We start from the raw sequence: 25,697 nt of genomic DNA, 5'->3' as shown, positions 1-25,697 counted from the left end.
AGGCGGTGGCAGGAGTCAGAATCTGGAACAGCCCCACATGGCCTAGGGCATCGGGGGTAACGTTTCATGATGGAAGGAGGACTTGAGATGGGCTTTAATAACCAGGAAGCATGGAGAGAAAGGGGGAGGGCATCCCAGACGAAGCGATGAGAAAGGGAAGCGGTAGGGGACCAAATCAAAGAAGCAGGTGGGTATCGGTGAGTCAACCAGCACGAGCACAGCGGAAGGTTCGAGTCTGGCGGCAGCAGCAAGAAGGGAGGCTAGAAATTATGAGGGTCCTCTGCACACAAGCTAGATTAAGAAGTTCTAACTTTATCTGTGGCAGTAGAGAGCCACTGAAGGCTTCCGAGCAGGATTAACTGAAACAGTTGAGACTGAGTATCCACGACAGAGCAGGGCCGCTGGAGGGGGGCGGAGGACGCGAACTCCACGGGAAGGTGGCTGCTCTCACTTATGGCCCGAACCCTATGCATCAAGCTGGCGCAGAGCAGGCACTCGGTGAAGATTTACTGACGGGCTGACCGACCAAATAAATGCGGAACAGAGTGAGGCTGAGAGGTGAACAGGCCAAGAATGTTAAAAACAGAACGGAATCAGATTCTTCCCGCCCCCCCGGTCTTAAATCATCAATCAAACACGTCAAAATCACGGAGACTCAGTCGACCGTAATCTGCGTATCAAGTTAAAGGTCAGCCTGGCCACCACCTCAGCCTCGGAGTCTCACATTTCAGCAGAGCACATTCTGTACCTGAATGACAGGACCTGATCTGACATGGCTGAAAAATGAGAATTGAAGTTGATCTTGGCAGGAGGACTGGACCACATTCTAGCCTGCAGTGTCAATTAATGGTCCTTGTCTCTCCCTGCATCTGTATCTGGTGAAATGAAGAATCTTATCTTGTGATATAAACATGAAAATAAAGGATGATTTTATGTCTTGCAACTACTGTCTACAACTGTGCTAATCAAAATCCTCCTTTCCTACCCCCGAAGGAAGAATTAATAACTTTTGGAATGCAATCAGATAGGAAATCACCGTCCAGCTCAACTTAAAATCCCAACCCCATATATGATGCAAAATTTTCTCTTTTATTATTAAAAGCTGTTTGGACTGGTGAGGGGTCTGCTTGGGTTCTTTCCTTTTCCTCTTTCTTCTAGGCTCTATCTTTATCTTAGGGAGGGGGAGGGAGAGAGGGGCATAAAAGAGGAGGGAAACATCTCTTTGTAAAGCTGGACGAGACTGCTGTTCTCTCTCTCTCGGTCGTCACTGCTTTTCCTGTTAACACTTGCTGACCAGCACTGCCCTCTCTGGCATTAAGTGTCCAAATCCTAGGGCAGGTCCGTGGGCTCCCAGGAGGAGGAGGTACACAGCTCGCTGACAGGAGACCCATCTTGGCTTGAGCCTGTCCCGAGGCCCCCGGCTTCCCTCCCCGGCACGTGCCCCCAAGTCGGCCGCAGCTGGGAACCTCCAGTTGGGAGGTGGGAGCCGGGCCTCGGCAGGATGGCTCACGTACAACTTTCTTTCTCGGTGTCCACTGGACCCACAGGTCCCCGCTCCACCCCTGTCCTGCCAAAGAGGGAGAGCAGATGCCCCGCTACCGCTACACGCCGCGGCCGCTCCTCTTCCCCTCGGCCTGCTCGCTGCCGCCGTGGGACAAGTGGGCCACACATCCCACGCGGAAGTGACCTCCTAGCCGCCCCTGCCACGCACCCCGATCTCTACAACAGATCCTCCCAGGTCCCCCCTCACAGGATTCAGTGAGTGGAAACCACCTAATTACTGATTCCAGAGAAACTTCCAACATGACCTCCCGTCTCACAGCTAAAGAATCGCTCGCGAGGTGAAATCAGAGGCCATTTAACCACAAAGCTGTCTTTGGAGGAGGAGCCAGGACGAGGGGCCGGGCGTCAGCTGAGCCCCCCTCCGTCCTGCTCACCCCTTCCCTCCACTGCCCGGCGCCCCTCCCAGGCCGCCGGCCTGAGCCTGTACGAGCCTGCGGTTGGTCGTTCGGCTCTGCGTTTCCAGCCTCGCTGCAAAGGTGCTCAGAAGGGGGAACCGTGTGGAACGTGACAGTGGACCCAAGGCTCCCCTGGATATCGCCGTCACCAGACCGTGATCAGACAGAAGTAGCGTGGGCTCGGGCGTCAGATAAGCCTAGATTTGGACAGCTGGACCCCGGACGCATGACTGAACCTCTCTCAACCTGAGACCTTACCCATAAACAGAAAAGAACAGCTCCTAATTTGCAGGACTATTATAAGAACTGATGGGAAAGTGCCTGGCATTTTTACAAGCTCAGCAAAGTCCTAGAACAAAGTAATGTTAAAGTCATGAGCGAGGCTGAGACAGAAGGAGTTCCATATCATTTTAAAATCCAACAACTATGGCATCAACATGATCTCCTATCTTCTTAATGCACCAAATTCTAGCAGTAACATATGACCTCGAGGGCATGTTTTTTCTTAACAGTTCATGCTGAGGCCCTCACTGCCTTTGCCTCCTGAGATTTTAATATCAACAAGCAATGCAGAAGCTTTCATCTGAACAGGCAGCATCTGGGGCGAGCCTTGGTCCAAGGACAAGAATGACTTCTAGCCTTTCTCCTTTTCAGTAAACCTGTGAGCAAACCTGGCCAGGGCCCATCTGTCTGTCCACCACCCACAGCAAACATGGACCTGGTCTCCTGGCTACCGAGGAATAAAAATCAACGGACGTGATCTTTAAAACAATGAGAGCTCTCAGCAAACAGGTGAAGACTCCCGTGAAGGTGTGTGTGTGCCCGGGGAAACAGGAAGAGGGCGTGACTTGTATGAGACACCAATTTTCTTTAAGGGGTCAGCATCCAACTTCTTATCGCCAAGAGCAAACGCACTCAGTGCTAAATATACCCTGCAAATCAAATCCTCTGGATTAATTTATTTTACAGCTGGACTATGCCTGGCTCAACAGCTGCCACTTTTCCCGGAAGGTTTGCATAGCGTAGTCCACGCTTGGGTCGTTGGCCCTTAAAGCAGCAGGCGAACCTGTCTTCCTTCATTTAAATCTAGGAAAATGGGATCGGACAAGGGCACCCCAATTCACTCTAAAGGCCCTGTCTTCCCGTTCTTTTCTTATCTTGTCTCTAGTAGGTGTGTCTAGGACAGGCATCCATTCAGTTGTCTCTGACTGTTAGGAAATTCAGAGAAGCTCCACTGTCCTGATGCAAAAGGCACAATGACAGGAGGTAAACAGTCAATGTAAGGAGGAGGAAGCAGAGAGGAAGCACAGATCGCAAGAGCGCAGTAAAAGTCAGAGCCCCGCGTCTTTCTTTTGAGTGAAAACCTTCAGGCAGAGAAGCTATTTCTTTCCCAGTCTGAAGCTCTTCCCTGCTGTGCTTTGAAAATCTGTCCAAAAGGAAGGGAATCCTTTACCCGTCATCTACTAGAATGCGATCCAGCTGCAACATGTTTTGTCCTTGACCTGCCTGGTGGGTCTGCTGATCTGGAATCTGAGAGTAACTCTTCCTCACTGCCCACCCCGCCACGGCCATCCCGCAGCTACCCTCCCGTTAGAGAGGAAGGGACTGCGATGTGAGTGATCTTACACTAGGAAGACATCAAACTTAGTGATCGAGACCGTGAATCACAACAGTTAATGAAACAGGGCTCAGAGAAGCAGCGGAATTGCCAGGGTCTGAGTGGCTGCACAATGGATAGTATCCAGTTGCCACGATTTCTCTTATGGGCCACGAGTATAGACCCTATCTGTAACTACCCCCTCCTAACGTCAGTGTAGACTTTTAAGTGACTTGGGCTCTTGGTCATATTTCCTCCTTCCTGTTCTAATGTTTCCATGTCCTTATGGTTTTTTTTTTTTGACATAGAATTCACATGCCATACAATCTATCCATGTAAAGTATACAATTTAATGGTGTTTGGTATATTCACAGAACTGTGAATATACCACGTCACCACAATCTATTTTTAGAACATTTTAATCACCCCCAAAAAGAAACCCTCCACCCATCAGGTGTCGCCTCCCATTCCCCTAGCCCTAGGCAACCACCACCCTGCCTGATGTCTCTATGGATTTGTCACAGAGACGTTTCATATAAATGGAATCATACAATATGTGATCCTCTGTGACTGACTTCTTTCACGTAGCCTAACACTTTCAAGGTTCATCCACGTTGTAGCACTTCTCAGCACTTCATTCCTTTAGTAATAACAGCCAAAAAATATGCCAGGGAATGGATATACCATATTTTATTAATCCATTCTCAGTTGATGGAATTTGGTTGTTTCTACTTTGGGGCTATTATTAACAATGAATATTCACTTAGAAGTTTCTGTGTGGACATATGTCTTCATTTTTCTTAAATTAGGAGTGCAATTACTGGGTCACATGGTAACTTTTATGTGTAACATTTTGAAGTCCTTACGTTCTTTCAACTTTTTACGATTAAAAATTCTTTCACACTGTAATTTATAAAAAAAAGGTTTCTTAAAATCCTCCTCTCACCTCACAAGAAAAGCCACTGTTAACAGTTTACTATACATACCCTCAAACTTTTTTCAATGAAAAAGCTATAGGACAACGCATAATTTTTATAATTTCATTATTATTACAGACGTGGCATTACAGGTTTTCTGTAGCTCACTCCTGTTGCTTCACGGTGCATCCTGGACACTGTTCCACACCCACGTGGAGAGAGAACATGCAGCTCTCTCTCACAGTCAGAGGTCCAGGTATATTTTCGTAACTGGCAAGAAATTCCTAGGCCAAATATGTTGAATAAAGGCCATTTCGCTCTGTCACCTCATTCTGTCCCATATATTCCATGCCCCTGTACGTGATTTTGTTTCCTTGTAGTCAACGGCACACACCTTTGAGGACTCCATGGGATGGTACGTTTACAAAGAAATGGGTCTAAGGAGTGAAATTACAAATTATACTTGACCTAACCCTGACTAGTGTCAGGAACATATAAAGCTGAGTGGGTGGTTAAGCATAAGATGGACTTGGTCCACCCGTTGATAACTAGATTCTTTCCTGTTGGTTGTTCTATTAAATTATAAAATTCATATATGAATACCTGCATAATTACAAAATAATATTTTCAAACGAGGTGAGTAGAAAGTTCTCTACCTCCCTCAAGCCTCCCCGCTTCTCCATGCAATTTTAATAGGTTAGTGTTTATCCTTCCAGATCTTTTCCTATTTTAATTTAAATTTTTACCTACTTATAGTTTGGTTTTTTCCATAGACACAGTAGTATACACGTTAATTTGTGACTTTTCTTTTTTTACTTAACATTACATTTTGTAAATCTTTCCAAGTCGTAGCTACAGAGCACTACAAGGGAATTTGCGATGGCGGAGGTGAATATCTCACAAAAACTGAACGGTAGGAATTCCACAGTAAATTTCATACTGTCGGAGAAGAAACGGTCCTTTTATAAACAAACCAAAAACATCATCCGGTATATTTAGGAGAGTCATCTCCAACACGAAACCACACTTTCACTGCGTGCGCCACACACCAAGCACAACGCTCAGAGCAGGGGAAATATCACAGGTACCTGCCGACCTCAGGGGCCCCAGAAGGCAGCCGAGCAGGGCAGCCACGCACGGCTGTGCCAAGGGAAACGGCGCCTCTGCAGGCGGGGCTCCCTGAGCGGGTCGCGGCGGTCAGGGAGCACGGCCTCACCTCCCACTCCCTGATTCAGAGCGGCAAAGACACACAGCAGCGTGGTGACACCTACTTTAGGCCGAGTGTCCACGACGTAAATGAAGTCGCTTCCTGGACTGGCCTTCCTGATGGCCTGGAGCATCTGCTCGTCCTCCAGGCACCGGGCACTGAAGCCAGACAGGGGCTGGCTGCTCCGGCAGATGGAGACCTGCGGGGAAGCAACGCGGCAGCGTCAGGCAGCGGCGCGACGGCACCTCCCCGGAACCCTCAAGACCATCCCCACGAGGCGCCTCGGGCCACTGATGCCCACACTAGCTCGTAGAGGTATCACTGCCTTCAGGAAACCGAGGTTGCTTTCCTCCTAATTCGAGTCAAGAAACCAGTACACGGGCAGGCAGTGCATAAAGCTTCTCTGTGTAAGAAATTAGGAATGTGTAAGGATGTTTAGGTGCGACCCAAATTATGAAACGTTAAAGCCAGTTAAATATCCTACTTTCCTCTTCACCACTACTGTTTCATCTTCCCGCCAAAGTAGAAATATAAAGTAAGTAACTATTCTACTAAAATTTATAAAAATTATAAAAGTGACTTCTTTAGCGTTTCCATCATTTCCTAGCCCATTTAGAAACATCACAAATACCAAAAACCAATTCTAATCCTAAATGGGGGGGGGGGGGTCTTCACGGTGATGAAGCCCAGGCGGCTGCTGCTTCTAAGGACAGCAGGCATGGACCCGGGCTGACCGGGTGTCAGAAGCAAGGTCTTTCTGGGGAATTGATCTGCATTCTATTCTTCGATGTCCCTACTCTGCGATTCTAAGAGTACACTACACCACTGCCCTGGTGGCGCAGTGGTTGAGAGTCCGCCTGCCGATGCAGGGGACGCGGGTTCGAGCCCCGGTCCGGGAGGATCCCACGTGCCGCGGAGCGGCTGGGCCCGTGCGCCACGGCTGCTGAGCCTGTGCTCTAGAGCTTGCGAGCCACAACTACTGAGCCCACGTGCCAAGACCCCGCGCTCCGCAACAAGAGAAGCCACCGCGATGAGAAGCCCGCGCACCGCAACGAGGAGTGGCCCCCCGCTCGCCGCAACTAGAGGACGCCCGCGCGCAGCAACGAAGACCCAACGCGGCCATAAATAAATAAATAAATAATATATATATATACACACACAACAGCATAAACAATATACATAACAGCATAGACATTTCCCTGAGTTATTAACAGGTGAGTAAAGCCACAACCTCACAGCTGGAAAACTTACACTTTTGTGGCAGAGTACATTTTATGGATTTAGATTTGAACATTTAACTTGAACTCAAATCACCAAATACAATCTAGGAATGACTCTTCTGAAGAACCTACACTGAGCCCAGGCGCCCCCTGTGTAAGAGGATGCAGGCAGCCCCCTGGCTCGAGGCAGGCTGAGCAGGGAAACGTCCCCTGAAAACAGCCGTGGCCCCGCCCGTTCAGGGCGCCTGCATGCAGGGCTTCATCCCGGAAGCCACTCCAGCTCTGAGTCCAAGCACAGCTTAAGTGTCCTAAAAGCCCATGCCAGCACTCCTTAGCCAGGGTCTGGTCCCTCCAGAAAAGGCGAGCCTTGGCGCTCCTCGCTGGGGAAGGCAGGGATGGCTCTTAGTAACTATATGATCCTCCAGCAGGGAAGCTCCCGGCAGGACTGAGAACTGCAGACAAGTAACCGGGCAACTGCCCGAGGGTTCCAGTACCTTCTGTGACAGAGGGGGGCTCCCAGGAGCCCCGTGCCTGCAGCCAGAATTCAGGGGGCCGGTGCCTGCGGAGTGGGAAGCAAAGCAAAGGGGCAAGAGGGGGGCTCCAGGGCCACTGAATTCTCGAGCTGTTGGCAGCAGAAATCCAACCACAGAGTGGAGGAAGAAGGCCCCCGGGGGTGTGACTGTGGACGGGCGGCCGGCCGGCGAGGGGACGGCCAGGAGCAAGGCAGAGTGACGGCGGGGACCAGAGGGGGCCGGGGGACGCCAGGCCAGCTGCCCTGGGTGGACAGAGAGCGAAGCGCCCCTCCAGGCTCCTGCCTCCTATGACGTGCAGAGGGGGGTCAGGTCAGCTGCTCTGACCGGAGCAGAAAACAATTCCGAGCTGGCTTGGTCTGGGCTAGAGAAAGACTAATTAAGGACGGCTACCGTCAGGCAATTTCTTAGATTCCATCAGAAGAGCTAGACGGGGAAGAGAACACATCTCAACGGGGAGAATTTGTCCAAGGAAGCAGACGGCGCACCTCAACTCACTCAACTAGTGGAGGTCCCATCATGAAATGACGCCAATTAGTGAAAACTGTTACTACTTACCTTCAGGCTGAGAGCAGTTTTCAGCGAAGGGTTAAGTCAGAACAGAGTTACACTATGAAATGTAGTCGATAAATTAAACCAGATACATTAAACAGACTACATGTTAATATTTTGTACTTACATTTTCTTAATAATCTATAGATAGGCTCCAAACAGAATTCGTCACTGACTCAGTGATTGCTGGCGCAGCGCCGTCCGCTTTGTAAAGAGTGGCGAGAAGTCTCTAAGTGCCCTGTCCACCCTATACACCCCACAGGGTCAAGACTGTTGAGAGAATTGCACCATTACCTGGCAGCGTTTCTTACTGATGTCAGCCACCTGAGAGCAGAGATAAAACTCCTCAAAGGTAAACTGTCATGAGAGCCTCATTTATAAAGGCTACTGATAATTAAAATAGCCAATATTTTCTGAATGCTTACTATGTGGTAGGCGCTATTAGAAGAACTCTGTGTAGCTTTATTTAATCTTGCCAACTACCTTATACGGTAAGATCTATTATTTGCTCCATTTTATAGATGAGACAACCACAGCACAGAGAGGTAAAGAAACTTGCCCAATGTCACAGAGCTAGGGAGTTGGATCCAAGCAAAATATTTCCTGAACCTGGATTCTGAACCAACATAATATAGCACCCATGTGTGTAAATAAGTCAAGAAGCATGAGACAGAATTAAGAGGCAGGATTCAAAAGGATCTGGCTTTAAATCCCAGGGGTGTTCTCACTTCCTATATAATCTTAGGTAATTTACCTATCGTCTCTGAACCTCGGTTTTTCTCATCTTTAATACAGGGATAACAATAATACCAAAACTACAGAGTGTGATGAGGTATATAACACTCCTAGAACTATGCCTAACACAGAGTAAGTTTCAATAAACATTATTTATAAAAGCAGGGCAAGAAGGTCTAAATTTTTCTTAAGGAAAATGGCCTCTTTGGAAATCTTTCAGACTTGGGCTTCCCAGAGATTTGTACTGTGATTTTGGGATACCGTGCTATTCATGATTTAAAGCAGAACTGCTTTCTTAAAAATCATTAACATATTTAGTAAGAGAGAACAAAGGATACAGCAGCTTCCCAACACAAGTGACACTGCTCCATCTCTAACTGTGATCTACAAAGCTGCTCAACGGCTTGATATCCAAAAGGATTCTGGATGGCTCTCTATAACTCTTGTGTGGTTTGAGGCCTGAAGTGAACATTAAGCGCTGCCCTTAACAGCTGGTAAAATCGGGAAGGCCTCAAATGGCCAGCAGCAAGCTCGCCTCCAGACTCTGCTTCGGTGGAGGAAGTCCCCAGCTAAGCAACCCTTTTCCCAAAGGACCAGGTGCAGCTCGTTCTCGTCCCCGAGTAGTGGGTTTCGTTCCCTGCCAGCCCATGGAATTACTCAAACCAGCCAATCATGTGCCCCCCTGGGAACCAGGGGTCCACTCAACCTCCTGATACGACAACGCCTGCCTCACACCATCTCTGCCGGTTCACTCTATTCCTGGGTGCAACCTTCCTACAGCCCTGCCTGGCATGCAGTGCCTTCCTCCCCTGGGCAGTGGACATACGTAACGAATAAACCGCTGTCAACCTCATTTGTCCAGGGTCAGATGTCACGTGTTCGGTCAGCCCAGTAACCCTAGGGGAGGAATCTTGACCTCACCAACGGGTGAACAGGAAGTGATTACAACACCATGTATGATAAAAGCCGGTCCAAAGGTAATTATGTGCCACCAGCGGGGGGACTTATATCAAAGGAGTCTCAACGGGGCTTCCCGTCCATGACATGACGTACATGTCAAGCTTGTTCTGAACCTAATCACCAATGCCCAACCAGCCAACACTGGCCAACTCATCTCACCACCCAAATCTTCAGTGCTCCTTGGGAACAAGGGGCTGTGTGAGGAACAGAATTTAACTAGAAAATGTGATACTCTTATGACCAAGCCTGAGTCCTACCGGGGTAGGACTACAACTCAAGTCTAAAAAGTCTAAAATCACAAAAAGGAAGAAAGAAAGGTCCGCAAACTTAGGTACTTTATAGCTGTTTACTTTTCACGGAAGATGCCTGGTTTACGTGTGGGTTTTTCTGAGCCACAAAAGCATGAAATACTGATATTTCCTGTGTCTCCCACCGAACCGCAGAAATCCACCTTCGCTAATGATATTTCCCGCTATAAAAACCCCTGGTCACCTTGGAAGCATTTACATAATTAACCTGGATATTAAAACCCGAGCGTTGTTATAAAACCACAAGTTTGATCGCATTCTACCTGCGGCATAGATTTTAGGCGGTGGGTGTGGGAGAGTGGGCATGCTTGTACATGAAGTATTTCCCTGGGCAACCAGATACTTTAGCAATGCTTGGAAACCTTCTCTATGTCTATCTTGTACGAAGAGCTAAAACTTAAAGTACTGTTTGCTTTAAAATTTTAAGTACAGGAAATCAATTATTTTTAACTAGAACTGCTGGCTGTGTGAGTTCATTTCCGGGCTTGGAGATCCAGTAAAGAACAGCGCACGAGAGCGGGAATGGGGTGATGAGGGTCCGACGTCAAGAGGCAAAGAAGCTGGTCTCTGTGGCCCAACTGCTAAAAATTCTATCCTATCCTCAGACATTACGTGTTTGCCCTTTATAACACTCACAGTGACCAAAAAAATCCCTTTTCTCAAGAAAATCAGAACAGAAGGAAAAGCACTAGGAAAAGGACCAAGCTCACTTTTTAAATACCCGGTCCGTCCCCACCTCTGACATAACAACAAAAGACTCTCCCTCCCTCTCCTCTCTTACTTCTTTATCAGTGGGTGCTACCAAAAAAAGTCAACGTTACTGGCATCTTAAGTTCAAATACAACATCATGAAATTCCACATCCCTTTTCATCCCATCGTTTTTTTTTAAAAAAAAGGGATTCACGTCTTCCTTTGCCTCTCACCATTGGGCCAGCTCTGTGTAGCCTGAGATATATTTGCAGTCAAATAATACGGGATGTTAATGAAATACCTGCCTTCTTTAGGCCATTTCAGAGCAGTGAGTGTAACTGAAAATAAGACCATTTATATCCTTTCAATTAACAGACCTTACACTGCTGAGTGAATACCTCCCTTCAGAGTAGGGCACCACAGAAGCCTATAGGCTTTACTCTGGCCAAGCTGGCATTGCTCGGGGTATTTCTGGAAGCCTCCTTTTAAGAGCGGACATAGATCCTGCCCCACGGCCCGGCCTATAGGTGTTGGTGCACGGCACACACACACTCACACACATCTGTTGCAATTGTTTATAGTCTGGGATTAAAGTCAAATGAGGCTATGTTATCTCACTTGAAGACCAAACGTTTTCGCCCGGCTAAAGTCACGTGACCTCTAAAGCAGGCAACGAAGATCATTCTTGTCTCCGCAAATTCCTTTTCTCATCCTCCGCAGAAACGGAATCGCAGGCTTTAGCTGTGGTTTACACGGTTACCCACCCGACTGTCTTCTCCCACGTGCCCTGTGCAGTTCGGATCAACGGCCTGGAAGAAGCACTGTCACACAGCAGTTTGGGGGGGCCTTCCTCCGAAAGCACTGGGGGCACCACGGGGCCCCCTTCCACCCGCTGCCGCGTGGAGGTCGCGGCTGCAACTAAAGTCGCCTCTCACGCCACGTGACGCGGGCGACACCCCAGGGCGGGCAGAGCAGGGTCGTGCAAGGAGCTCGGGTCCCTGAGGGCTGAGGTGGGCAGAACCAGGACAGCAGGCCCTGACTGCCTACCTGGGCAGTTTTAGGTGAGAGAAAATAAAATTCGATCCTATTTAAGCCACGGTTACCTTTGGTCCCTCTTAGTTGCAGACAAACCTAATTCTAGCTTTTAGCAATATTATTTAAAAAAATGAAACTCACTCTCCATAAAGAAAGATTTCTTATACTGAAGATACTGAAAAAACATATTTATGTTCCATTAAAAAAAAAAAAAAAAAAAAGAAAAAGAATGTGCCACGGCTTTAAGGGGCTTTTCTAAAATAGGCATTCCAAAGGCTCTTCAGTACAGAGCCTCCCAAGGTGACCAGTTAGAAGAGAGGACGGCGCTCACTCAGATGATTAAGGTTGGGTGTGTTGCGACTCTTTCCCATTCCTTTACTGTCAAATAAACATGGAAGGTCAACTTCTACAGGAGACAAGGGTTTAAGCACAGGTGTGTTACGTCGTGTCATACCACACACACAGCAAAATCCACATACTTTAAAAAGAATTCCAACCCACGCACGCAGCAGAAGCCCCTGGAAAAGGCCCTGTTTGTGATAAGAGAGGAAAAGCAAAGCATGAAACAAAAGCATGCCTTGAGACTTACGTGGTTATCTTTATGGTAGTAAGAAAGGGCAGGAAATCGCCGTCTGCTCCGGAATTTGGAACTCCCCACCATGATGTGTGCCGTGGCCGTTTGGGGAACGTACAGTTCAGTAGGGTAAGAATCGCAAACCTGTTGGGGAAAGCACAGGGCGTATTTTAGGCAGTCTAGCCACGCTCTACAGGCTGCCACCAGGAACTCCATTTCGCTGGGCTTACACGTTGCGTATTTCAGTTTTCTTAACCAAGTTACAGAGCCACTTCAGAGAAATGCAGCGCTGGTTCGAAGAAATCGCAGGGAAGCAAAGCAAGACACTCTATCATGCTGCCCTCCTGCGCTGCCCCCCTCCTCTCCAGGGGCTCTTTGTGGGAGGTAAGACAGTGACAAAAGAGCATGTCTTTCTTCGAAAAGGGACAAACTGCAATTCTGCATCCTGGCAACTGAGAAAACTTTAGCTGCCTGTTTTAAGATAGCCTGACACTGGAAGACGAGGTCCCCAAATGCCAGCACCTCAGGGCACCTTTCTGTCCCTGGCACACCCTCTGTGCGCTCCTATCTGAGGTGACAGTCAGGCCAACACCCTCCTGAGACATCTTCCCAAAGCCCACCGGCTCTTCAGGGGCCGACCCAATTCCTCTCCCCTGTGCCTCCACCCTTCACCACACATTATAACGACTTTTCGTTTCTCACGTGACACTTTTAGAAGTGGTACGAAATGATTCACCCTTTCCCATGCATCCCTGGCAGTGACTGCCCCAGTGGAAGCTCTGGCGCCTCGGAATGGTCTGGCAATTCTGTCCGAAATCAGGGGTTTAAAACCTAGCTCCAACTTGCCAACTTCACGACCTTCGAGAAGTCAAATGACTGAGCACTTGCTATCCTCTAAAACTGACACAGAACAGAAATGACATCCCCCGGGGCTGATACAAGGACATCCAGGACAAGGCTCTTCACCAACCATTAATTCTGATAGAAATGGGGATGGTGGCAACGGTAATAGTAGGCGACTTGTTGCTCGACACGTATTTTGCTCTGATAGCAGCCAATCCATCCTTCGGCAACACGAGGACCGTTTAGATGGCAGTTCCTGAACTTTGTTTATTTCCTAGAAGTCAAGCGCTTTCTTGGGCGCGTCAAGGAGAGTCCTCGAGCAGGTACAACAGCAGGGGAAGTGTGTGTCTGCACGTCCTCTAACCACCCCGCCTGCCCTTACCACTCTGAACCACGGGGCCGAAGGGAACGAGAACCGGTCACAAAGCTCACCTCAGTTGTTCTGTGATGGCGCCTCCCTCGCCCGCCCTCCTGCCCACCTTGTCTGCTTCCAGTCTGGGCACCACACTGAACAGGAGACAGATGGGCCACAGAAGTGGAGTTCCCAGGCCCGAAGCATCTCCCCAAAGGCATTTTAGGAAAGATTACCAAAGACGTCAAGGTGGGCTCTGGCACTGAGACAAAAATCCCAGACCAAGAACAGATGGTCCAACCTACTTGGAACCTGAGATTTTACTGGAATTACTGCCCACAGACACTACACTTGCTTCCCTGCAAATCTGGAGTCAGGCAGCCAGAACATTACTACACAGACCACACCTGTGTGTCTGAGTTCAAGAGACATGTAGTCATTGCACCAGACTTACAACGTTTTCTTAAAATAGCAGTTTTAAAAAGGAAATTGGTAGGTTTTCAGTAAGCTGGGAATTACCTACTCTCTTTCACAGCACTAAGGAATCACAAAGTTAGTTACGATTAAATGAAATAAGAATAATTAAGTCATGGCTGAGATTTCCCAATATGTTTACTGCATAGGCCCTTGGCCTTTCTGAATAGCACAGAGGAAGCGGGATGGTAAATGCCGTGTCCACGTGCGGCCGCCCAAGGTCAAAGGTGACCAGCTTGGCTCCGTCACGGCCCCATGTGCACCCTCCCTGGTATGGGGCCAAGAGAGTAAATGCTCAGGGCCCACTCTCCCTGATACCCTCAGCCCCAACCGACTCAAGGACCTAAATGTGCTCTATCCACTCAGGATCCTTCCTCTGCCCGTGCAGAGCACGGAAGACCCTCCCACCCTCTCAGAGCACCAGGCTTCTCCCTGCCCACAGAGCAGGAAACACACAGCTGTGGGGCTGGCACGTGCGAGGGCCAGGAGCTCAACAACCTGAGCCCCGTCCAAAGCGGTCAGGCTGCACCAGCTTCCGCGGCCTCCCCGCGGGGAACAGAATGTCACCAGTGCAGGGACTCCTGCGTTGCCAGAGACGCCAAGAATCGGTGCTTCGATATGGTGCTTCGGAAAATAGACCCACGGCGCCAGTTAACAGAGTTTCAAGAAACCACTTCTTCACCAAGCTGGACAAAAGTAAATTCATCCTGCTTTCCTGAAAGGAGATGGCATTTTGCAGTGGAAATTAAAACCTGGAGAGCACTGATGGCTATCACTTTTGCAACAAGCTCACACAGTTGTAGTTAAAATGCTGACAACAAATAATGCACAGCACAGTGCAATTTATGCCACCAGATCCCAAAACCTTAGCCCACTGAAGTGGATTAAGTTAAAACAATTCCTGCGTAATTTTTTTTTTTTAATTAATAAGGGAACGATTTTCTTTGCCCTCTGCTAAATAAGCCTGCGTAAAGTGCCTGCATGTCTTGCTTCTCCTGGCCAAGAGGAATCTTTTTTGGTAATTATTTCATTCATTCAACAAGTTTTTTTTTTTAAATGAAATATATTTAACATATAACACTGTATAATTTAAAGTGTAAAACATTAATTTTTTTTTTTTTTTTTTTTTTTGCGGTACGCGGGCCTCTCACCGCTGTGGCCTCTCCCGTTGCAGAGCACAGGCTCCGGACGCGCAGGCTCAGCGGCCATGGCTCACGGGCCCAGCCGCTCCGCGGCACGTGGGATCTTCCCGGACTGGGGCACGAACCCGTGACCCCGGAATCGGCAGGCGGATTCTCAACCACTGCGCCACCAGGGAAGCCCAAAACATATTAATTTGATACATTTGTACACTGTAATACAATTGCCGTTGTAGTGACAATTAATACCTCTATCAAGTTCCATAATCATCCTTTCTTTTTAGGGGCTGGAATCATTAAGTTCTAGCTTCTCAGAAGTGTGATGATCATAGAATACTGGTGTCTATCAACAAATTTTTACTGAATACTTATTATGTGTCAGGCATTAGGTTAGGTGCTAGAGCAGTGATGAATACAAAAGATTTACTGGTCTCAAGGAGTTCACATTCCCAGGAATCTTTGATCTTTGTTGCCCTGGTTACAACCTCCCAATACATGTATTTACCACTGCAGCATAGTATCCATCTGAGGGCCAGCCAAGGCTCTGTATTTATTGAGGACCCGTCACTCAGCTGAGCACTTTAGGGCAAGGGTCAGTTGTCAGGAACTGAGATATATCTATAAAGACAATGGCCTTCTTCAACATTTAAGACCTAAAATTTATTTCAAGGAATTTATGATGTAATGGGGAGAAGAAAAGGGATCTGAGCAGCATGAAATGATTTATAGATACATAAAATAAAATAATACATAATACATAAACTATAGCTGTAGAGAACTGAAATAAACAAGATTTTTTAAAACTACTGGTTTGGGTTATACTTTCAATTTTACTCCAAGAGAAACAGATTAAAATTTTAACCTAGTAATGAATGCCAATAATTTTATTTAAAGAAAGATAATTTTAAGAGTTAGGTACAGAAAGGAAATCTAAGCTTAGAGAGTTAGATTACCAGAAGCAAGGGTCTTATTAACAGGGATAATAGCAATGCTGATAGAGGTGATGACGATAGTAATAATTAGCCTGCCCAAGACCACATGGAGAGAAAAGGCCAGTGCCGGTTCTGGAACCTCAGTCTCTGTGCACTATGTACATGGTGTTATTTCCACTAAGGACAAAAGCTCCTTCTCCATCAGATGACATCACTAGCCCCACTTATATCAAATAACTTATGAAAAGAAAGAAATAACTTATAAAAGAAGGGAGGGAAAAGTAGAGGTTTTCCTCAACCATGAGGTTAAAAGCAAAAGTAACGGATGATGACATAATCTTCCCGACGGACTAACAGTCAGAAATATTTTGATAGAACCAACTTTTACTATATTTTTTTAACTGGTCACAAATGAGGGTTCATCATCTTTCTCCCTATTTCAATGATATTTGTAAAATCGGAAAATCCCCTAGGTTTTCACCTTTTCTGTTTCAGCACGGTTTGTTGTTAGTTTGGGTTTGCTGTATATTACTTTTGGAAAAAGAGTGCTGAGTAACTCGTGTTTTGCAGTCTCTATACTGTAGGACTTAAGTGACTAAATGTGAGTCATGTTTGTGGTGCAAAGTCTAGAAGGAAACCTCATCAAAAATAAGAAGAACCTGTGTTTTCAAGAAAATATTATTCCACAAGATGTGCCTTAGCCTCATTTTCTTCCTCACCCAAGGGTGTGTCATATTTTTAAAAAATTTTAAAAGGATATCCAATTTTCTTTACTAAACTTGGATTTTCCTGCCTTTCATTTCAAGGCTAAATATTCACTGCAAAGATTGGCTTTAGCATGGGGACAAGCTATTACATTAGCCAGATACTTTACAATGATTGAGACAAAAAGGACCCAAATGTCCACTCACAGTGTAAGATTATGATTGTTAGATTTAAGAGTAATTACCAAGAAAATTCAGTATCATGCAAGTGGCCATTCTATCCCAAATAATCTGTACATTCAATATATCCAGACGAAGGATGTGGAAGGACCTGACTTGTAGACTATCAAGATTTACTGTAAAGCTATAATAATCATAATTAGTGAAAATGTAACTATGGAAATTATACAGTGTAAATTGGGACAATGGTTAGCTAATAGACCAGGATTTTTTCTTAAACAATATGCTAACACCATGAAACAAAATAGGAAACATTGACAACTCCAAACTTCTGAGAATTAAAAGATACTCTAGGGCACAGTACATAAATATCTCCTAAGAGGAGATATTTGCAACAGCTATAAACGACAACAGGGCCATGTAAAGAAAACCACACTGAGATCTATTTCACACCAATTCAACTGGCATTTTCTCAAATTTAACTTTTTGATCAGTTAAGAAATTCACATGGTTATAAAAATAAAATAATACACAAAGATGCACATCCTCACCCTTGCGTTCTATTCACCCCATTCCCATCTACTTTCTAGGTTATCACTTTGGGGCAATTACACAGCCATATGAACAAGTCTTATTTTTCTCCCTCTTTTTTAAAATAAAAGGTAACACACTATATTCAGGATACCGTGCCTTGCTTTTTTGAACTTAACAATATACTTCAGCGATCTTTCCTTATCAGTACATGGAAATATTCTACATGTTTTTAATGGCTACACACTAATTTAATTATACAAATAGACCCAAAATTATTTAACTGGTCCTCTATTAAAGAAATTTAGGTTTCTTCTAATACATGCTTTGATAAACAATGCTTCAATAAATAACTGTGTATGTCACTGTGTGTTTATGCTAATAACTCTTTAGCAGAAATTCCCAGAAGACTGTTGGGTCAATAAGTAGGGATACCTACTGTAAACACCAACTGTTGATACGTCTGTGGGGTAATGAGAAATCATATCTTAGATGTGTAAGTCCACGCAAACACTTTGGAAAAGAATCTGGCAATAATGGGACTTCCCTGGCGGTCCCGTGCTTAAGACTTCGCCTTCCAGTGTGGGGAGTCCAGGTTCAATCCCTGGTCAGGGAGCTAGGATCCCACATGCTTCGCGGCCAAAGGACCAAAACATACAACGGAAGCAGTACTGTAACATATTCAATAAAGACTTTAAAAATGGTCCACATCAAAAAAATATATATCTTTAAAAAAGAAAAGAAAAAGCGGGCTTCCCTGGTGGTGCAGTGGTTGAGAGTCCGCCTGCCAATGCAGGGGACACGGGTTCGTGCCCCGGTCCGGGAAGATCCCACATGCCGCAGAGAGGCTGGGCCCGTGAGCCACGGCCGCTAAGCCTGCGCGTCGGGAGCCTGTGCTCTGCAATGGGAGAGGCCACAACGGTGAGAGGCCCGCGTACCACAAAAAAAAAAAAAAAAAAAAAAAAGAATCTGGCAATATCTAGTAAGGCTAAAATCCACATACCCTCTAACTCAGAAATTCTACTCCTAGGTAAAAACTCAGAATGTACTATGAGTCATATATAAGCCAGATAACGGCTTTATTTGAGATGGTAAAACAAAAGAGAGAAATAAAAGAAAAAGAATAAATAAAAGTTTAAACTATGGTATATTTGTGAAATGGAGTATAATACAATAGCAAAGAATGAGTAAACAAGAGCTATAGATTTCAACAGTTACTAACTTCTTTACATCTTGGACAGTTACTTAATCTGTCTCTGCCTGAGTTTCTCCATTTGAAAGCAGGGATAATAACAACACCTACCACACAGGACTGCTAACATTTGTTAAGCTTCTAGAACATAGCCTGGCGTGTGGGAACTATCATACATGTGTTTGTTAAGTGAAATGAATCTCACAAATACAACTTGAGTGAAAAGTCAAGTTTCAGCAAGCAACACTCAGCATGATACCGCATACAGCAAGTGTAAAAAACGCACGAAAAAATACTCCATGCTGCTACTTACAAACGTAGAAACGCTATAAACAGAAAGGAATGACAACACCAAGTTGGAGTCAGTGACCCTGGAGCAGGTAGTGATTTGGAGGGAACATTAAGGAGGTTTAACAGCATTGGCCATGTTTGTTCTTACATAGTATGCAGGTCCCTGCTGTTCATTTCATTACTTTTCAAAGTTTTGTGTATGTTGGAAGAGTGGCATAGTAAATAAACAGCTGTTTTAAAATGAATAATCAATGGAAGAAAGCAGTAAGATGTATATTTCCAAAATTATTACAGGCAAATACAAGAAAAAAAAACTATCCAGCTATAGATATGAAAAGGGGAAAAACATGACCAGTAAAACCACAAAGCATAGTATCTAGAACAATGTCATAGATATCAGTTACTGCAAAATCAAAATCTAACCATACCTAATTTGAGAAAAAAACAAAACATTCCACCCTCACAACCCAAAGATAACTACTGTTAGATTATTATTATTTTTAATAATAATTATTACTTTCCTGCGGCATGCGGGATCTTAGTTCCCTGACCAGGGATTGAACCTGGGCCTCAGCAGTGAAAGCGCCACGTCCTAACCACTGGACCGCCAGGGAATTCCCACCGTTAGATATTTTTTAAAAGGACAAAACATTCATATAGGATCACTGAAAGTAACGGAATAAGTAGAACTCTACCAGGCAAATTCTAACAAGAAGAAGAAAACAGTAGAAACATAATAATACAAAATAGAATTCAAAGCATTCACAGGAAAAAAGGATATTTTAAGTGGATAAAAAGCACACCAAGCAGATGTCCTAAACCATTATGTGCTGGACAACATAACTTCAAAAATATATGCTGCAAACACTTTAGAAATGTAAGGAGAAAACGTCCAATCAACAATCATACTGGGAAATTTTTACATACCTCTGTCAGAAAGCAAGTGAGCAAAGGAACCAAAATAACATAAGAAACTTAATTTAGATGGAGACAGAATTTTATACCCAAATAACAGAGAATACACATTTTTTCCAGACTCAAAACATTGATAAAATCAAATATTGATAATTAATCAAATATTGGGTGTTTTAGGAACACAAAAATCTTCCAAAAATCCCCAAAGTTCAAATCTTACAGGTCACATATACTGCTTGCTATACAAGGGAACAGAAATTAACAACCAAATACTGATCGAAAGCAAAAACATCAATGGCCTGCCTGCTTGAAATCTAAAAAACAAGATTTAAGCCTCTTACGCCTTGTAATTGGTCCTGGGTATTTATCCTTAGAAAATAATTTAAAATATGGGGAAAATCATATGAACAAAGATATTACTCCCAGAACTATTCATATGGCAAAAATTATGAGTAATCTAAATGTCTAATAATAGGGAAATATTTAATTATATTATGGTACATTCATTTGATGGACTGTTACACAGTCATTTAATTACTGATACAAACACTGTCACAATATAGAAAATCCATATGGTAAGGTGAAGAAAGTAAATGAGGATTCAAAATATGCGGCCAGAAATGGTCAATTAAGAGTGGACAAGAAGATATAAATGGTCGGCATGTATGAAACTACAATTCAAGAGATGAAGGAATGAAGATTAAATTGAGAAATCACTTATCCCACTATGAAGCTGTCGAAAGATTTTCAAGAAATAAACTCTCTAATGGTGAAGGTACAAAGACTCAAGCATTCTCCTACACAACTGTTGAGAATTTATATAAATTGGTACAATCTTTCTGCAGTTCTTTTTGATAATATGTACAAAAATTTGAGTAAACCTTTTGACATACAAATTCCATCTTTAGGAATCTGTCTTTAAAAAAACGACTTTTAACATGGGCAAAGGTACAGTTACCAGAATGTTCTCACTATGTTATTTAAAATAGTGAAAAATTGGGCTTCCCTGGTGGCACAGTGGTTAAGAATCCGCCTGCCAATACAGGGGACACGGGTTCGAGCCCTGGTCCAGGAAGATCCCACATGCTGCGGGGCAACTGGGCCCGTGAGCCACAACTACTGAGCCTGCGCGTCTGGAGCCTGCGCGTCTGGAGCCTGTGCTCCGCAACGAGAGGCCGCAACGGTGAGAGGCCCGCGCACCGCGATGAAGAGTGGCCCCTGGTAGCCACAACTAGAGAAAGCCCTCGCATAGACATGAAGACCCAACATAGCCAAAAATAAATAAATTTATTTTTTTTTTTTTAAAATAATAATAATAAAATAGTGAAAAATAATAATAACCTAAATGTCTAAAAATCAGAGATTAGACAGATAGAATATGATACAGCCATACTATGTCATATTATATAATGTTTTAAAATGATATAAAATATATTTATTGACAGGATAACACTCACAATATGCTATGTGAAGAAAAGCAAAACACAAGGCATACGTAGTATGATTCCACTTTTGTCGTATGTATTTGAACGGGTCCTCTGCCCTGACATTTTCCAATTGTAAACAATGAAATGCATTACTCATGTAAGAAAAAAGTTATTGGACTATGCAGATGAGAAAAAAATTAAGAAAAAATGTAAAACCTTCTAGAAGAATGTTAGGGCAATGGGGATGCCGGCTCTCTTCTCTTTTGTAAATTCTCTGCAATGTTCTTCTGTATTTTTATTACTGAAAACACTTTAAAAATTAAGAGGGAAACCGACACTGACGTGTAAGCCCACCCTCAGGGAGAATATGCAATTGGCTCTGCCCCTCCTGCTTCCCTGCGTCACCCGTTCCCTTCTGTAAGTGCAGACATACTTCTCCTCATTTCTCTAGGGAAGGCTCTTGGTGACCTTGTGTACCAATCAAGAGTTCAGTGAGCACAGAAAGGAGCTCATGCCAAGCTGCCAGCAGAGCCTCTGCGGCTCCCCAGCCATCACTCACTGAGCTATAAAAAGACCGGCGGGGAGAAGGGAGGTGCTGGCCCTGAGGCCCACCGCTGGGCCTCTCCGGGTTTCCACTCCCTCATCCGTTAGAGGCGATGTTCTCTGGGGTGACCTTGTTCAAACTTTCTGATTCTAGGTGCAAGTAGGAAACGGAGCCGGCAATAACCGAGGGAGACTTGGGAATCCACACATGTGCACCCACAAAGAGCTAGCAAAATTGAAGGAGATCAAACAGAAGCCATGCTAAACTATGTGAAACCACGGCTGCATTTGGATTAAGTATCTGCGTTTCACCAAATGCCTCCACTCACTCTGTAATCTCTGTTCACATCGCTGAGCTGCCAGTGATTATTAGGGAGGCCCATTCGCTTGTATTCTTCACTGAGATCGATCAGCATCCAGCCTTGTTCCCTTTCTTCTCTATCCAGCTTGGGGTTGAATGAAAAGCAGTATAACTCCTCATATTTCACTGCAAAAAAAGAAAAGGGGAGAATAAAGCCAAATCAAGCCAAGTCAAAGCCAGAACCAAATTTTCCCAAATGCATTCTGTCTGGGCTGGAGAGGCCAGCCTAGCTCCTCACCCCTCGGGGCTCTCCCAGGGGTACCCTGTCTCTGAGGTGGACTCACCCACCTCTTCCCAACAACGACAAGCCCTCAGGACAACTGAACTCAACTTTGCAAGAACTTCTTTTCTTTCAGGAGCATGGCCTTCCCCATCTTTTTTTGGAGTTGCTTTTGAAAGTGAATATATTTTCAGACCACATAAAATATGGAGATTAAGAAGTAATTAAGAATATATGTGTACTTACAATAGCGAAGACACAGAAGTAACCTAAGCGCCCATCAACAGATGAATGGATAAAGAAATTGTGAGATATATATATGTGTGTGTGTGTATATATATATATATATATACATAAAATAGAGTATTACTCAGCCATAAGAAAGAATGAAATATTGCCATTTGCAGCAACATGGATGGACCTAGACACTACCATACCAAGTGAAGTAAGTCAGACAAATATATGATATCACTTCTATGTGGATTCTAAAAAATAATACAAATTAACTTATTTACAAAACAGAAACAGACTCACAGACATAGAAAACAAACTTACGGTTACCAAAGGCGAAGGGGGGTGCAGAAATTAGGAGTGTGGGATTAACAGATACACACCACTATATATAAAATAAACAAGAAGGATTTACTGTAGAGCACAGGGAACCATGTTCCATATCTTGTAATCAGCTATAATGGAAAAGAATCCGAAAAAGAATATGTATGCATAACTTTGCTGAACTCCTGAAACCAACACAATATTGTAAATCGACTATAGTTCAATTTTTTAAAAAAAGAAAAAAAAAAAGAACATATATATTCCTTAGAAAACCAGAACTCAAATTTGTTTATGTATGTCGAGCTCAAACTTGGGACGGCCTCTCAGAGATACACAGAGGTCAGGCCACTGCCATGTTCTGACGTTCAAACGGTGTTAAATGACAAAACAGTTGAAAAAACTGTGGAATATATTTAAATGTTTGCACTTGAAACACGTGAACTTTTAAAAACTACATAAATGTCACAACTGTACTGTTCATACAGTATTTACAGGATTCATTAAAAAATATCCATTCATAGTACATGGCACCCTGGTTCATGAGGGGCCAGTTGAGGGATGTGTGATGACAGACTTCTTTCAGTTGTGCCAGGCTACCTCTGACTTCATGCATCACCTTCTGTGCTTGTGAGGCCAGGCCCAACAGCTATCCCCAGCCAGATCGAGGATCTGGTTTTCTTGCTCTGGCCTTGCCACATTGAGGGGAGCAACTAGGCCAGCGCTGTCCAACAGAAATGCAGCGTAAGCCACATGTGTCATGTAAAATGTCCTTGTAGCCACATTAAAATCGTCAAAAGAAAGTGAAATTCATTTTCACAAAATATTTTCTGTAGCCCAGTATACCCAAAATATCGTGCAACATATACGGAATACAAAACCTACTAATATTTTATACATTTTGCTTTGTACTGTCTTTGAAATCCCACGTGTATTTCTCGCCAAACAGCACCTCCTAGTTCAGACCAGCCACATTGTAAGCCCTCGACAGCCGCGTGCGGCTAGGAGCTACCTACTGGAGGGTGCGAATCAAAGCATTTCTGGTGATAATACATCGTGGTCGATACTCAGTGAACCCTTGTTTCATCCCAGATTCTGTTCTGATTAAACGTCCTGGCCCATCTAGGAAGCATCATGACAGGTCTCCTTGCACAGATGAGAAATCTGAGGCAAAGGGATGTTTTGCAGCACCCCCAGGGTCGCACAGCTAGGAGGCAGGGAGTCTGGCTTTCACCACCACGCACTCTGCCCCCACCAAGGCAGACCCTTCTCTCTTCTCCCCACATGGGCCGCTTTTGTATATTTTCTTTCCAACCATCCCCCTAATCTTCTTTTTTTTTTTCAACCGAATTCTTTCTCCTTACAGTTTTCTTAGATCACCCCATTAGTTCCTTCATCTGTCATTGGCGTTCAGCATGGACACTTTAATGCTCCTAAATGTGTGTCTGGAGGCCCAACAAAGCACCTCACCACCAGCAAATAATACACAGGCACCCTAAGGTCAAAACTCAAGTTTCCAGCTTCTTTTGATTACTACTGAAATGACTCATCTACATGGATGATAAGATAAGGGTCATATTTTAAGTAGCAGACTTTCGAATTAGACGTGCACTCTTTCTTGTAAAAAAGAAGCGAGAAGACTGGGGTTTATCAGTGAGATAAGCTATGTCTATTTCAGTCTCTCTCGATGTCATATTTCTAAATTTGAAAATTGAGCATACTGAGATTTCAACAAAGAAAATGCACACGTACAGGTACACGCACACGCACACGCGCGCGCACACACACACACACAGCACAGACACTTCCAGTAAAAACGGTTTCTTGTCATCTTAGCAAACCGAGCAGACAGCATATAAAATTGACATCCTGTTCTGGGAACGGTCGGCTCGACGCTGACATATGTTTTCCATCTCTAAGTACCATTTTCATGACTCAGGCTTCTGATATCATAATGTTAACCACAAATGCCATTTGTTTAAGATGCCAAAAGAATCTCTTGAGAAAGCCTCAGTTCCTTCAGTGCAAGAAGAGCTAAGGAAGATGGGGCGATAATGGAAGTAAAATTCCATTTGCTAAATGCCTACAAACAGGGCTAAAGGTAGAAGAAGAAAACCATTCTATGACTACGGATAGTTTTCTATGGATGGGCTCATTCTTGCTGTCATTGGGAAGAGGTGAGCAAAACCGCACATAGATTAATGCAAGAATAACTTGTCACCAACATTAAGAAGATCCCTCTTGAATTGGGAGGCGTCAGAATGGGTTGCCACTGAAATAATGAAATTTTCTCTTTCAGTTATTTTTAAGGAAAAGCGTGATCAACCATGCTTCTGGCCCAATGTACCTAAAATCCCACATGCGGGCAGAGAAACACATTTTTGTCAGTCAAAGCTCAGTCATGTTAATGTGGGCAAGCTTCTTACCCAGAGGCCAGCCCAGGAGAAGCCCTCAGCTAAGAACTGCCTACTCTGAGAAATTAAAAACTACCATTAACAAAGATGTAAATTTTACTGAATCTTTCCCATTCATAATGTTTTGTTCCCCTCATCTCCATCTCTTGCAAAATACATAGCAGAATGTTTAGTAACCAACATTATTAAGATAAGTAAGGTAGGTAAATTAAAACCAACAACAACCAAAGTAGGGCTTTGAGAAATCTCTGGTCTTTACAGAATCTGAACTGAGAGGAAATACTTGTGTGCCTTGGGAAGGCCAAACCCCTGATTTTCCACCCACTCTTAAAACAAACATGTT

General features: G+C 44.5%; 1 protein-coding gene across 11 annotated transcripts in view; it reads right to left on the bottom strand.

Moving 5' to 3' along the window:
* MTMR7 (myotubularin related protein 7) overlaps positions 1-25,697 on the bottom strand; it is a 92,870-nt gene that overhangs the window by 28,305 nt on the left and 38,868 nt on the right. For 8 of the 11 annotated variants that reach the window (XM_059049421.2, XM_067022731.1, XM_067022727.1 and 5 more), the window contains 3 exons: positions 22,137-22,294; positions 12,300-12,428; positions 5,744-5,878 (listed from right to left, as the gene is read on the bottom strand). In XM_059049421.2, the coding sequence (XP_058905404.1) occupies positions 5,744-5,878; positions 12,300-12,428; positions 22,137-22,294 (422 nt within the window). The remainder of the gene's footprint in view (positions 1-5,743; positions 5,879-12,299; positions 12,429-22,136; positions 22,295-25,697) is intronic. The other 3 variants (XM_067022729.1, XM_067022728.1, XM_067022733.1) reach the window with 1 other exon arrangement.

This window comes from Kogia breviceps, chromosome 20 (assembly GCF_026419965.1).
Source record: "Kogia breviceps isolate mKogBre1 chromosome 20, mKogBre1 haplotype 1, whole genome shotgun sequence".
Taxonomy (NCBI): Eukaryota; Metazoa; Chordata; class Mammalia; order Artiodactyla; family Physeteridae; genus Kogia; species Kogia breviceps.
The sequence above is the reverse complement of the archived record's forward strand: the minus strand, read 5'-3'. Positions and strand labels throughout refer to the sequence as shown.